We start from the raw sequence: 15,377 nt of genomic DNA on the forward strand, positions 1-15,377 counted from the left end.
GGAAGGGGGGAGGTCAGCGTGAGGGGAAACCCTGGGACCAAGGGATGTGCTGGGACCCAGCTGGCAGTCCCCAGAGGCCTCATATGGAAAGCCACTGGAGGTCTTAATCAGTGGGATAATGGTCTGATTCTCAGTATAATACCTACCTAGCTACTGAGTGGAGAACGGCTTGAAGGGGCAGGAGGGAGACCAAGAGGATGCACCTGTAGATTGGTTCAGCAATCCAGGTGGGAGGTGACCGTGACCTGGACTTGGTGAGTTGAGGGTTGAGTATCTGCTGAACCACAAACAAATGGGGATGGCACAGGCGAAAGTCTACAAGGGGACACTGCACCTGATTTCTTTTCTTTCTTTTTTTAATATTTATTTATTTTTATTTTTGGCTGTGTGGACTCTCTAGTTGTGGCACATGGCTTAGCTGCCCTGAGGGATGTGGAATCTTAGTTCCCCAACCAGGGATTGAACCCGTGTCCTCTGTGTTGGGAGGTGGATTCTTAACCACTGGACCACCAGGGAAGTCCTGCATCTGATTTCATTCATAGGATAAATGCTCTAGGCCTTTAGCAGGGAACTCAGCAGAGCCCATCTACATGACACCTGAGCAGGAGGTGAAGGCTTGTGGTTGAAGGTGTGAGCTCTGCTGTATAATCTCAGGAAGTTACTTAATTCTTTTGAGACAATTTCCTTAACTATAAAATGGAGACATAAAAGAGTGCTTTCCTCAAAGGGTGGATTGGATGATCCGATGAAATAAAAGACTGTTCTGCCCTCAGTAAATGGCAGCTAATATCATTTCCCCAAGAATAATAAATGCCTCAAGAACATTAAAATAACCTCTGCATTGGTATACTGCCACAAATATTTTTGGACCTTAGGTATAGAGTTGAGATACAAGGTAAGGACCTGTATTAGTCTCCTATGGCTGCGGTAAGAAATCACCAAAAACTCGGTGGCTTAAAACAACAGAAACTCACTCTGCCACAGTTCTGGAAACAGGAAGTCTGAAATCAGGTGTCGGCAGGGTTCGTTCCTCCTGGAGGGGCTGAGGGTAAAACTGTTTCATGCCTCTCTCCTAGCTTCCGGTGGCTATTGGCAACCCTTGGCATTCCTTGGCTAATCTGCTTCCCGCTTCACATGGCCTTCTCTTCTGTGTTTCTCCTCCCTTTAGCTTCTCTTATAAACACACGTGTCATTGGGTCCCCCATCCTAATCCAGGATGATCTAATCTCAAGATCCTTAGTTCAAAGTGTCCTTTGCAAAGATCCTTTTCCCAAATAAGGCCACATTCACAGGTTCTAGATAGACATATCTTTGGGGGATCACCATTCAACCAACTAGAAGACGCATATTTATTTATTTTTTCATAGAGTGAACCAATTTCTCCAACTCTATCTGCTAAATAGCTCCTGCTCTCCCCACTGGTTTGCGATGTCACCTTTTCCATGTACCGAGTTCCTATGTGTCGCCACAGCTTACGTCTGGGCTCTGCATTCTGCTGCACTCATCTGCCTGTTTTTTCTGCCACATTGTTTTTACTACTGTGATTTCATACTATGTCTTAATATTTGGTAGAGCACGTCTCCTACCTTGGCTCCATTTTTTTTTAAATGCTTTAAAATTTTAAGGATCTTGACTTTCCATATACATCTTAGAATCACTTTATGAGTCCTCTCCCTTGCCCTCAAATACCTTGAGTTTTTTTTTTTTGTTTTTTTTTTTTTTTTTTTTTTGTGGTACGCGGGCCTCTCACTGTTGTGGCCTCTCCCGTTGCAGAGCACAGGTTCCGGATGCGCAGGCTCAGCGGCCATGGCTCACGGGCCCAGCCGCTCCGCGGCATGTGGGATCCTCCCGGACCGGGGCACGAACCCGCGTCCCCTGCATCAGGAGGCGGACTCTCAACCACTGCGCCACCAGGGAAGCCCTAGACTTTTCCTTTTTAAATAACTTTTTAATATATTTAAAAAATTTCTGGCTGCGTTGGGTCTTCGTTGCTGCGCGTGGACTTTCTCTAGTTGCGGCGAGCGGGGGCTACTCTTCGTTGCGGTGCGCGGGATTCTCATTGTGGTAGATTCTCTTGTTGCGGAGCATGGGCTCTAGGCGCGCCGGCTTCAGTAGTTGTGGCTCGCGGGCTTTAGAGCACAGGCTCAGAAGTTGTGGTGCACGGCTTCGTTGCTCCTAGGTATGTGGGATCTTCCCAGACCAGGGATCTAACCAGTGTCCTCTGCATTGACAGGCGGATTCCTAACCACTGTACCACCAGGGAAGCCCTTTATTTTTTTCTTGTTGATTTGCATACACCTCGCTCTGTAGTCTTAGACATGTTCTTGGAAGAAGGAAAGATACAGTTAACCCCATAACTGAATCCAAACCTACATATATAAATTAATCTATCCTTTCTAAAAGTAACGTTATCTATCCAATATTCCAAAACGGATATCCTGACTCCTGCCATCTCTGCTTCCTCTCCCTGCCCCAACCCACAATGACTCATACAAATAGTCTCCAGATCCTGCTATCCTAAATATCTCCTGATTCTGCTCCTTCATGTCTACCCTCAGTGTCCTTTTCCAGGTCACCCACCTGACAGCTTCCATAGAGTAGTGAAAGCTCTTCTACCTTATTCTCACCTTTAGTTGGTCCTTTAATGTCATTCTTAGGCAGAGTAGGCTCAATACACATTTGCTGAGTGAATGAATGAATCCCTCATTTGACAGATGGGGAAAGAAGGCCCAAGGCAATAACCCAGTGAGCTATGTGCACTACTGGCAGGACTGCGCAGGTCTGTTGATACTCTCTTTTCTCTGACTGGAAAGAGGGAATTCCTTTTAGGGGGAATGGTTTGTCCAGGACCTTTGGTAACATTGTTTGTTAAATCTTTTTCAACCCTCATCACAATTTTAAACAGTCTTATTTGGTCTGCAATGGTAGCTGTCTTGTTCTCTTACAAACTCCCACAGATTGGTGCAGTGCCTGGCACAGAGCAGGCCTTTAGGAAGAATTTCTTATTGAGTGAATGAGTGACTCAGGACCCCAGAGCTCCTTTTCCAGTGAAAGGGCTACTGAACCCTGAGTCTGATGTCATGAAAACCCAACCTAGACTCAAGTCAGACTTGAGCTCTGTCCTTTATTAATTGCATGACTTTTGCCAAATTATTTCCTCTTGGCCTGAACTTAGTTTTCTGTGTCATGTGGGCCATAATTCCTTGTCTGCAATTCTGAAATGAAAAAACTTTTTTTTAATTGAAGTATAGTTGATTTACAATGTTGTGTCAGCTTCTGGTGTATAGCAAAATGACTCAGTTATATCTTTTTCATATTCGTTTTCATTACGGTTTATTACAGGATATTGAATATAGTTCCCTGTGCTATACAGTAGCACCTTGTTTATCTATTTTATGTATAGTAGTTTGTATCTGCTCGTCCCAAACGCCAAATCCATCCCTCCCCCTTTCCTCTTTGGTAACTGTAAGTTTGTTTTCTATGTCTGTGAATCCGTTTCTGTTTTGTAAATAAGTTCAATTGTATCATATTTTAGATTCCACATATAAGTGATATCACACGGTATTGGTCTTTCTCTTTCTGACTTACTTCACTCAGTATGATAATCTCTAGGTCAATCCATGTTGCTGTAAACGGCATTAAGAAAAATCTTCTTAAGTCATTTGGTGGCAAAAACCAAACTAACCTGAATTTTTTTTTTTTTTTTTTTTTTTTGCGGTACTCGGGCCTCTCACTGTTGTGGCCTCTCCCGTTGCGGAGCACACGCTCCGGACGCGCAGGCTCAGCGGCCATGGCTCACGGCCCCAGCCGCTCCGCGGCATGTGGCATCTTCCCGGACCGGGGCATGAACCTGTGTTCCCTGCAACGGGAGGCAGACTCTCAACCACTGCACCACCAGGGAAGCCCTAACCTGAATTTTTTAGGTAGCTAAGTTAGCCTTTAACTGTGAGGCTATTTATACTTATCCCACTCCGTGTGAATATTCACGTTTCTTAGCAGAATTAACGTGTTTCATTCAACAGCTTAGGGATGATTACATAATATATAGTATGTGCACCATATTGCACGGTATTATCTAAAACATGAAGAATGCTGAATTTGGATACATATCTGGCCCCAAAGATTTCCAGTAAGGGGCTGAGGACTGTCAGAACTGCCACTGGGGGATGGCGCGAGGGTTACATGAGAGAATGTTTTTTTGTTTGTTTGTTTATTCTGTTTTTTTGCGGTACGCGGGCCTCTCACTGTTGTGGCCTCTCCCGTTGCGGAGCACAGGCTCCAGATGGGCAGGCTCAGCGGCCATGGCTCACGGGCCCAGCCGATCCACGGCATGTGGGATCTTCCCGGACCGGGGCACGAACCTACGTCCCCTGCATCGGCAGGCGGACTCTCAACCACTGCGCCACCAGGGAAGCCCGAGAGAATGTTTTTTAACAATGGTGTGAGCAATGGTCAGTCCCAGAATCCAAGAACAGGACGGGGTAGGATGGATGTGGAAGGTGGTATCTATGAAAAAGTGTGTGTATTCGCCTGCAGTGAAGAAGCTGGAGTAGCTAGTTAGGGCAGCTTCTTGGCTGGCAGGCTCAGAAGTTAAGGCTTAATCCACGGGAAACAACAAGGGTTGGGGGTGGGCGTGGGCAGGGTCATGGGAAGTAACAAAAAGGGATTTGATTCTTAGAAAGATTTGGAGGGGCAAGCCTGGAGGCAGGGAGAGCCGCTAGGAGCCGCCTAGGACCTAGGTGACCCCGAGCCCAAGCAGACATCAGCAAGGGCGATTCATGCAGAGTCTGGGAAGCAGAGAGGGCCAGGGTCCGTGAGGCCCGGCAGCTGGACCCATGACCCTAGACGTGAGGTGGTTCCGTCGCCTAAGACCTTCAGAACCAAGCACAGGCCCCCACAGCCAGATTCTCGGAGGAATAGCCGAGATGGGGCTTGAGGGAGGGGGGCCCGAAATCAGGAAGCATTAAAGACAAGCTGGTACCGGGAAGCGGCTCTGGGTTGGGAGCCAGGAAACCAGGGTTCCTGTCTTTCCTCTCCAACTTCGAGCTGGTGGAAGCGGTGCGACTCGTCCCACTTCTATGTGCCTGCAAAATGGCAACAACGCTGTGTGGGACGGAAGCGGCATACCACGTGGGAAAGCGCCTTGGAACTGAAGCCCCAACAGGGTTACTCAATTCCAGAGGTTTTATATGAAACCTGCATTTCATATGAAAAGAACCGACGTAGCCATTTTCCTTCACCGTAACAGCCGTTTCATCAAATTTGGCTACTGCCCAACGCCTCAGGACAATTCTCTGCCGGCGAGTCCGAGACTTTTCACTAAGTTTGAACTCAGCCGCGCGCCGTAGAGCCCCTAAGTCCCGCCTACGAAATTGACGTCCCGGTCGGAACGTAAGCAAGGAGAGGACGAACGTGCGTGGAAACGGCACCCAGTACCCGCCCCCCGACCCGACGTCTGCCGCGGGCGCGCGCTCGCACGCCGGAAGGGGCGGAGCCAGACTGGAATTTATATATCGCGCGCCGAGAGTCGAACGATCTCTACCGGCAGCATCCGACGGCAGGATGGTAAGGGACATTATGGCGGATTTCTATTTGTCTGTTGCGGCGGCATGAGTGAATCCGCGGCACATCCCCGCCATCTCGCCTCACCCGGTGCCGGGGTTCTGCTCTGGGAGCATGGGGCACTCAGCAGAATCAGCAGTCAGGTGTATTTTCTGAAAATGTCCGCGGCCTGAGGTTGGCTTTGGGCCTGCCGGTCGGCTGGCGAGAGGCCTTGCCACGGGAGCTGGGTTGGGGGGCCCAGGCCCGACAATCTCCAAGCCATGGATTATTCCTAGATCTCGGCCTTAGCATTCGAGATCCGAGTCATGAGCACTTTCGCCAGGAGGACCTTGGGTGGGAGCGTTTGGCACTGTTGTGAAAGTGGGAGGTGCAGAAATCCAGGCCGCAGGCGGCAGGGGAGGCTTTGTGTATGGGTTGTTGAATCCTCATTCTGAAACGTCTGGGACGGTTGGTACAACTCCTTGGGCCTCTAGAGTTATCAGAAACCAGAGATGATGAACTTATTGACGGGCGGACAGAGACTTGTGTGCTGATTGTCATGTTCTGATTTGGTTCTGTCGAGTTCTAGTGGCCTCCACTTGCCAGTTAGCTCCCGTTGGGAGCATGAGGAACCTTTACTACCATTACCTGCCACCCAGCCGTTTGACCAGGAGTCCCTATTGTGGACAGAATGTTTATTGGAGTACAGTTGCTTTACAGTGTTGTGTTTATGCTGCACGACAACGTGAATCAGCTATATGTATACATATATCCCCATATTCCCTCCCTCTTGCGTCTCCCTCCCGCCCTCCCTATCCCATCCTAGGTGGTCACACAGCACCGAGCTGATCTCCCTGTGCTGCAGCAGCTTCCCACCAGCCGTCCATTTTACATTTGGTAGTGTGTGTATGTCCATGCTACTCTCACTTCGTCCCAGCTTCTCCCCACCCCCGTGTCGTCAAGTCCGTTCTCTACGTCTGCGTCTTTATTCCTGCCCTGCCACTAGATTCATCAGTACTGTCTTTTAAGATTCCATATACGTGCGTTGGCATACGGTATTTTTCTTTTTCTGACTTCATTCTGTATGACAGACTCTAGGTCCATTCACCTCATTACAAATAACTCAGTTTCGTTCTTTATGGCTGAGTAACATTCCATTGTATATACATGCGTGGTCAGAATCTTAACTGACTCGCACATAAGGCTGCTTGTTAAGCGATTTTTAATGCCATTACCTGGTGTGCCTTTGTCCTCTTTAGAGGAAAAGGTGGGTGGTTCATGTTCTTTAACTTATAGGGTGAGGGTTTGAGATACATGTTTAACTCATTTGGCTGAATAATGCCCTTTAGATGTGTGATCCCGAAAAAAGTAAATCCAGGGCAGAAGCCTGTTACCTGGGTTCCTGGTGTGGATCCAGCGTTGCTGGGGATCTTAGAACCTAGGCCTCTGGGGATGCAGAGGCGTGAGCTACTTAGAAGGTGCTAACGTTGATCGATCATTTTCTCCTAGTCTCACAGGAAGTTCTCCGCTCCCAGGCATGGGTCCCTGGGCTTTCTGCCTCGGAAGCGCAGCAGCCGGCACCGCGGGAAGGTGAAGAGCTTCCCCAAGGATGACTCTTGCAAGCCCGTGCACCTCACAGCCTTCCTCGGCTACAAGGCTGGCATGACCCACATTGTGAGGGAGGTCGATAGGCCAGGGTCCAGTAAGTACATGCTGCACCTTCCTAGCTGATGGGAGGGTAGGAGTTGGTGGGAACTGACTAGATGGGGCCAAGCTCTCAGGAGAGCAGGCTTTGGAGAGATCAACAGAACCTCTAGATATCACAATGGAAATATATTTTAGGATCGATTAATGCTTCCCGGGTTCAGGTGGCTGGCAGTGCTTGATTTTTAGGCAGAGGGATGTAATGGTGTAGGGGAGCGTGATGAGGAAATTTGTCAAGAGCTGCAGCACAGAGAAGTATGCTAACATGGGAGGTGGCAACCATTGAGGGTTAAATAGAGACTCCACTCACATTTTAGTGGCAGCCCTGAACTGTGAGCCTCACCTGAACGCCTGAATGCTACCCATGTTCCTGGGTTGTGAAGTTCGAAGTAGAAAAGGCGCTAAGTAGAACACGGTGCTGGTGATTGAAACACAGTAAATAGACAGTTAAAATGGTCTATGCTGAGGAATTACTACCTCACTATACTTAGTACTCTTGTATCTTCTAGGTAATAAGGAGTTTGTCTCTGGAGATGGTTATGATAAACCAGCACCGAAACCAGGCTGTTACTTGGCTGCATAGGGTCCAGATAGTTTTGTGCTGAAAAGGTCAATACACACACACTGAGCATTCAGCAGTGAGGGAGTTTGGGCTGCGGTGCAGAGTTGCCCACAAGCCTTCCTGTCCTCTGAAGCAACTTGCTTCGCTGGCCTGGAAGGGTACGCGGCATTTTCCCAAAAGACGGCCCTCCTGCCGGGTACTTGAGGCGGCCCGCTCAGGTCTAACTGCCTGCTTCGTCTGCAGAGGTGAACAAGAAGGAAGTTGTGGAGGCTGTGACCATCGTGGAGACGCCGCCCATGGTCATTGTGGGCATTGTGGGCTACGTGGAAACACCTCGAGGCCTCCGGACCTTTAAGACCGTCTTTGCTGAGCATATCAGTGATGAATGCAAAAGGCGCTTCTATAAGAACTGGTAAGGGAGCCGATGCCGCCCTCGCCCTGGGTTAGGCTGGCCAGGAGGGCCAGGGCCTCAGCTCCGTAGCCGGGGCGGGGGGAGCTGCTCTGGTGTCAGGTTTTGCAGGACAGAGCAGAGCAATTCTTTGCTGCGCTGGGAGCAGCATCTTGAGACATTTCCTTCAGTGCTCACCTTAGTGGGTGCTACCTGGAGTCAGTTCAGTATTTCCTGAGTTGCTGGCAAGTGTTGAGTCTACTTAGAAGCTGAGGGATAGCAGTAATGCCCCCAGACCCCACCACCCCTGGTGTGTGGTCTGGTTAATGGATAACCTGGAGCAGGAACTTGTGTGTCTGAATGTATGTGACTTGCATCATTAATCTTGTGGACTTCTGCCCAGCTCCGCTCGGCTCTGCCCGATGAGCTCCATCCAGGCTCCGCTTGCCGGTGGAAAAGGCTCCTTAGAAGCCGGCAATGAGCCCTGTCCCCACACGGTGCCCGTGTCTTCCGCTCACCCCTTGGAGGGTGATGAAGGCTGGCACCTGGCCCCCTCCCCAACTCTGCTCTGCTCCTGAAGGCATAAATCTAAGAAGAAGGCCTTCACCAAATACTGCAAGAAGTGGCAGGATGTAGACGGCAAGAAGCAGCTGGAGAGGGACTTCAGCAGCATGAAGAAGTACTGCCAGGTCATCCGTGTCATTGCCCACACCCAGGTGAGCGCCCACTGCTTATTGTCAATGGAGGTGATGACCTACGTGACCACCTGTGGCCTTTGGGGGGCTCGGTTACCTTCTGAGTTGATCCTCAGCTCACACGGGTTTTGTGTCAAGCCTCGGGATTTTAGGGATGGTAAGACTTTGAGGTTCTTATACTTATTTCCTGGAGGAGGAAGGGGTTGTTAAAAGCAACACAGTACAGCCAGTGCCCTGCCTTGAGGCCTGGGTTCCTGGGGCCATGTTAAGGACAGTTGTCTGCTTGAGAAGGCATCCAGGTCTCCTCACATAGGGTTGGTTTATTTGTTGCCAGCAGAGGGCACTGTGTCCCTGATGGTTCTTAATTAGGGAAAACCACATCCCATTTTAGAAGAACTGGTTGAAGGAACCGGTGAGTCATAACTAACGTTGTCTAGCCCCTAACTGAAAATAGTGTTGAGATGCTGGCTGTTTGCACTTCAGACCTGACATGTGAGCTGAATTAGCTCTTGGTTGTCTAGGTAGGAATGGGTGCCGCCTTTGTTGTCAGTCTGGGCGATTATCCTGGGTGTATACCCACGATTCTAAGTGATCAGTAGTCCTGTGTGGTTAGTGGCGACCAGATTACCATAGATTTGTGGTGTGTGTCCATTACTGAAGACGGGTCAGTAGGATAACACTGGACAGCTCTAAAGTCTGTTTAGATTCATTCCCTAATCACAGCTTGTACTCTCACAGTGTTCTCCTGCTCCCAAAATAAGTGGCTACTGACAGTTGACAGAGCAAGGTAGATGGCCAGGGTAAACCAGGGCAGGTACCCCAAGGGAACTGGCCAAAAGGACAGTGAGCAGGGACATTGGGCTGGTTGGTCCCAGGATCTGGTTAAATCAGCCTGTCTTAAGGTGGGTCTGGTGTGTCTGTCAAGGATCAGTTTATTCTGACCTGATTCAGGCACCAGAATTGAAAGGGGAATGGTACCCAGTGGGGAGTCGTAACACTGGAAAGCAAAACTGTTGCCTGTCGTGCCCAGCCTGAGTTCCTCTCACCTTGAAGCATCTGTTCCTTTTAGATGCGCCTGCTTCCTCTACGCCAGAAGAAGGCCCACCTCATGGAGATCCAGGTGAACGGAGGCACTGTGGCTGAAAAACTGGACTGGGCCCGAGAGAGGCTAGAGCAGCAGGTCCCTGTGAACCAGGTGTTTGGGCAGGATGAGATGATTGATGTCATTGGAGTGACCAAGGGCAAAGGCTACAAAGGTGAGCTTCGCAGTGGCCCACATTGCTGTGGCTAACCTGGGAGAGGGGTGTCAGGCCCAGCTGTTCTGTGATGAGGCCCTGGAATGAGCGCTGGCACAGCGCCCGAGTCAGACTGCGGAAGTATTCCTTGCTGCCTTCCTTCTGAGGACAGTGCTGTGGTCAGGTGGCTGGGGTAGCATGTGGGACCGGGCATGACATACATACGCTTTGAGCGCACTGCGAAACGCGCTGGGAGGCGTCCTGAATGCTCTCAAATGAGCATGATCACGTGCTAGTAGGGCTGATTTTCCAAGGCCTGTTCTTTGCTGATTATAACTCACGGGTTGTGTCTCAGCTGGTGTTCAGGCTTGCGTGGAGATAGAAGAAGGGAGAGGACATGGCAGTCATGTTGCATTGCATGTTCTGTGGACAGAGTTCCACAAACTCACGTTGGGCATTCATAGCAAGAAAGGGCCAATGGCATGGGTGCCAGGCACCCCAGTAATAGCATGTGTCTATTCCAGGGGTCACCAGCCGTTGGCACACCAAGAAGCTGCCCCGTAAGACCCACCGAGGGCTGCGAAAGGTTGCCTGTATTGGGGCGTGGCACCCTGCACGGGTGGCCTTCTCTGTGGCTCGGGCCGGGCAGAAAGGCTACCATCACCGCACCGAGATCAACAAGAAGGTGAGGTGCCCAAGGGCGTCCTGTGGAGACTTTAACCCTAGGAGAGGGGCAGGGTGGTCCCAATGTTGGGAATTGGGGTTTCCAGTCCCCGTCACCATCGGTCCATTTGTGGCGGAGCACCCTGTGGACTTAGTTGCTCGTGTCTGGGGGCACAGTTCTGACTCTCGGGTGTCATGATAGTAAAGTGCCGTCCTTGAATGTGGTTCTGGTGCAGCTGACCCTTGGCAGGGCTGAGGACGTGAGCTTTGTCTCCCCTCTCGTGTTCCATAGTGTTCGGAGAAGCCTCATCCATTGTCTCACTGGATGGCATTGTTTTCAGTTCAGGCCCAGCCACCTTTTCTTTGCTCAAAGCCTGGGACGCCCCCTCACTAGGGCCGAGGTCATAGCTGCTTTCCCAGAGCCCTTTGTAGGCTAACCCACCCCCAAGATGGATCATTTGTCCCTAATGGCTGTCCTTGCGTCCAGTTTTCTTGTTTCAAGTATTTATGCTCATTTCCTCCTTCAGATCTACAAGATCGGCCAGGGCTACCTCATCAAGGATGGCAAACTGATCAAGAACAATGCCTCTACTGATTACGATCTGTCTGACAAGAGCATCAACCCTCTGGTGAGTAATGGGAGCTGTCCATGCAAAGCCTCAGATATCTGGTCTGGGGGGGTGGATTTCCAGTTCCAGGCCTCCCCTATGGGGCTGGGGCCATTTTTACAGCCAGTTAACTGGACCCCTGTACAGCATCCAGCTGTCTGCACCCTTTGTCATCGGTTGGGTGGAGGGGAGACTGGCTCGTGAGGAGTGGGGTGGCAGGCCCAGCTGTTCAGTGATGATGCCCTGGAATGAGCGCTGGGTGCGGCGCCCGAGTCAGACTGCGGAAATATTCCTCGCTGCCTTCCTTCTGAGAACAGCTCTGGTCAGGTGGTGGGACCACCAGGACCTGCGGGGGCAGGGGGTGTCGTGTGCGCGGTCAGACCTGTCTCCAGCCCCATACTTGATCTGTGCTGACCTTTGATGGCCTTGCTCCGTCCCAGGGTGGCTTTGTCCACTACGGTGAAGTGACCAATGACTTTGTCATGCTCAAAGGCTGCGTGGTGGGAACCAAGAAGCGAGTGCTCACCCTTCGCAAGGTGAGGCTGGAGGAGGGGGTGTTGAGCTCTGTTTGGGGGTTGGGAGGGAAGGCGGGGAGGGATGCTACTCCTGACTTTGAAGGCCCAGGAGGAGGGAATTCCGTGTCTGGCCTGGCCCGGCTGTTTGCTTCTGTTCTTAATTGTATTCTCATCCGCCTGGTGGCAGGAGGAAGCCCCTTGGTAGGGGCTGGATGGTGGTGTTTGGAGTGGGTGGGTGTCCTGATTCCAGGACTGATTTAGATGGAGTTGACCTCTGCCCTCTTAAGATGAGGGACCTGTGAACAAAGATGGTACAGAGAAAGGCGTGGCTCTGTACCCTTGCGCTCTTGGTCCACAGTCCTTGCTGGTGCAGACCAAACGGCGGGCCCTGGAGAAGATCGACCTCAAGTTTATTGACACCACCTCCAAATTTGGCCATGGCCGCTTCCAGACTGTGGAGGAGAAGAAAGCATTCATGGTGAGCACCTACCTCTCTGCCCTCGGGCTGGGGTGGGGGTGGCTTTCAGCTGCTGTCTCCTGTCAGCCTGCCCATCTGGTGCTGATGCAGAGGGGGCCACCTTGTGCCTGCGTGTGCCCCGGGCTGTGGAGACCAGCCCGGAATCGGATGGCACTGCGGTTGGCGGTTATTCTTAACTGCCTTCTATCTCTAACCTTGCCTGCTGCATTTCTCTCCACAGGGACCACTTAAGAAGGACCGAATTGCAAAGGAAGAAGGGGCCTAACGTCAGAACAGATTATACGGCTGGTAGAATCTCAATAAAGTTATTTTCCAGTGACATCCATCTGCCTGTACTTCACCTTCCCGGTCCTGGCTGCCTCCCTTGGCCCTCATGCTCCCAGGGGCGTGCTGTCCCCCCAACCTCTTTGGTTGCCTCTTTCCCCTGCCACTTGCCGGGCCCCATGCTTGAAGCAGACTAGGTGAAGCGGGGGGCGAGAGCCAGCCAGCCTGGTCTGCCCTCACTGTACGGCCAGCCTGGGGAGTGAGCTCTGTGTGAAATGTTTGTCTCAGGGCGAGGAAGCTGGGGCTCTGCTGTAGAAGTTGTGTCTGTGCAGCTTGGAAGGGGGCAGTGAGGATCTGGCGTTGCTGTTGCCCATGGGCAGGGCGGGCAGGGCAGGGCAGGCAGGGCAGGACCTGGCTCTCTGCTGAGTGTACAGGTACCTAATTTAGTCACTAATCCGTGCAGGAGGGGTTCCAGTTAGGGCTTGTGGAGGTTCTGTAGCCAGCGGCAGAGTTCTGGCCATGGGAGAGGGTGTCGTGTAGAAGCCCTGAATGGCACCTGGGAAAACACTGGAATGTTTGCTTTGAGGAAAGCCCTGGTGATTAACCAGGACTTTATTAAAACAGGTGAGAATGTGGACCGGCAGAGGTTGAGTGCCTTGACCAGACTCACCTGGCTGGGTGAGGTCATTGAACCCCAATTTCCGTTCTGTCTAGGTCTGCTTTGGTAACTTGGCTCAGCCCCCGGTCCCGTGCCGACCATGTTGTGCACCTGCATCATGTAGGCTGGTAAGAGCTTGGCTGCTAGAGCCCAGCACCCAGTCCTGTGATGTCTGGCCCACCCTTTGGTGGGGTGACTGAACCCCAGTCCAGCCCCTGGCATTCCAGGTGTACAAAATGCCCCCGCTTTTTCCCCTTCCGGCCGCAGCTGCTCCCCACGTCACATCTGCCCGTGTGGTGTGTGTGCCTCAGCCCCACCTACGTGGAGGGCAGAGAGCACAGCTGCAGCAGCGCTGACGGCCCTGCCCGGTCTTCTGGCAGACAGCTGGTTGCCCACCAGTTAATCACTTGGGTTCTGGCGTCTTCTGAGCCTTAGTTTCCTCTTCAGAAGCGGTAGTGATAGCTGGGGATAGATGGAGGTCCCATACTTACGGTGCTGTCTCAAGATGACTGGAGGTGGCCGAGTTGAACCTCTGGTTCCCAATGAGCATGGTATCCCCATGACTCGCCTGAGGCCCGAAGATGTCCAGTCAAGGCACAGAGGAGGTTGCAGGAATTACATGTGGGCCCTGAGGCAGAGGCTGGCTGAGGTCTGGAGGGGCTGAGCAAGAGCCCTTGGCATGGGACCCCTCCCCAACATCTGTCTGCCCACTTCTCTGGAGTCCCTTCTGATCTCTGGGGGGCAGTGGGCCTCAAAGCCAACTTCTGGGCCAATTTGCCACCCCATGCAGCACCCGTCGGCTCAGGATCCAGGCCTAGACTGGCCAGAGCTGCATTTCAGGCTGGAGCCACCAGGGGGCGAGAGTGGGCAGCACCCAGTTGGGGCAGCCCTGCAGGAGGACCTCCGGGCTTTGCGGGGGGGGGGCGCAGAATCCCTTCCCCAACTGCTGTCTCTTCAGATGCCCCATAATCCTGGGAGTCAAGCCCACAGCCGGAGGGGGTCAGGACCTGCCTCAAGGCCACCAGGCACCTGCGGCAGAGCCAGGCGTGGGAGCTGGGCTCCTGGTCTTTGGGTTCTATTCACGGGAACTTCAGTCATATCCTGGGGAGGGTGCTGAGCTGGGCAGTGGCCCCACAGCGTCCCCTCACTCATCCCGGTTGCTCTTGGCCTCTTAGCCTGTGGGCCTCCCCAGACCCTTAGGCCAGCCCTGGAGCCCAGCTGCCCACCCAGCCCAGGTACGAAAGGCTTTGCAGGTCTGAGCCGTCGTGGCTGGGCCTCACTCCCTTTCAGGACTCTGCCCAGTTGTAGGTACGGCCAGGATGACTCGGGACGTGGGTCCAGAGAACAGGCTGAGGGTGTGCACATGTGCCTCCAACAGCACAGGTAGAGCACACGCTCACGTCCCCACACATGTGACATGTGCGCAAAGAGCCTTTTCAGGGGCAGGCTTGCTTGACAAGGGCTGAGCCCTTATCTGTTGACCATCCCCGCGTCCCCATCCTCGTTTCCGCCCTGCCCCTGGCCAGTGAGTGCTTTGAGGCACACCCAAGGCCACAGATCTGAGCCTCAGCCTCATCTGGGTGGTGACTGGCCACCTCAGAGGTGGTGGTTATGGGACCCAGTGTGGAAACAGCCCCAGCGCGTGCACAGAACGCCTGGAACTGGTCAGGACGAGTAATTGGGCTTCCAGGGGCAGCGGGAAGCTCAGCCACGTGTGTGGGATCAGCTTCATTCTCAAGAAACCTGAGCACCCGCGGTGGACAGAGCACTCCTCCAGGTGCTATCTCTCAAGGAGCTTTTATTCTAGTTGGGGAGGGCAGACAGGAGACACAGGCAAACAAGACAGTTTCAGAAGTGATGAGGGACTTCCCTGGCGGTCCAGTGGTTAAGACTGCTCTTCCACTGCAGGGGGTGTGGGTTCAATCCCTGAAGATCCCACATGCCCTGTGGCCTAAAGTAAGAAAGAAAGCATTTGTCTGCTAAGGTAATATTTGGGTAATACAAATGATAACGCTTTCGCCCTGAATTAAGGCCAGCAGTTTGCTGAAGGTTTTGGTTTTAAGCAG

At 52.3% G+C, this 15,377-nt stretch overlaps 1 protein-coding gene across 1 annotated transcript; it reads left to right on the forward strand.

Moving 5' to 3' along the window:
• Positions 1-5,443: 5,443 nt before the first annotated feature.
• Positions 5,444-12,708, forward strand: RPL3 (ribosomal protein L3). The gene is made up of 10 exons (XM_079937709.1): positions 5,444-5,565; positions 7,051-7,243; positions 8,051-8,219; positions 8,776-8,911; positions 9,960-10,146; positions 10,650-10,810; positions 11,316-11,417; positions 11,837-11,932; positions 12,270-12,389; positions 12,610-12,708. The coding sequence occupies exons 1-10, from the start codon at positions 5,563-5,565 to the stop codon at positions 12,652-12,654; spliced, it is 1,212 nt and encodes a 403-aa protein (XP_079793835.1). The 5' UTR covers positions 5,444-5,562; the 3' UTR covers positions 12,655-12,708.
• Positions 12,709-15,377: the final 2,669 nt, after the last annotated feature.

Source organism: Stenella coeruleoalba, assembly GCF_951394435.1.
Source record: "Stenella coeruleoalba genome assembly, chromosome: 11".
In the NCBI taxonomy this organism is placed as follows: Eukaryota; Metazoa; Chordata; class Mammalia; order Artiodactyla; family Delphinidae; genus Stenella; species Stenella coeruleoalba.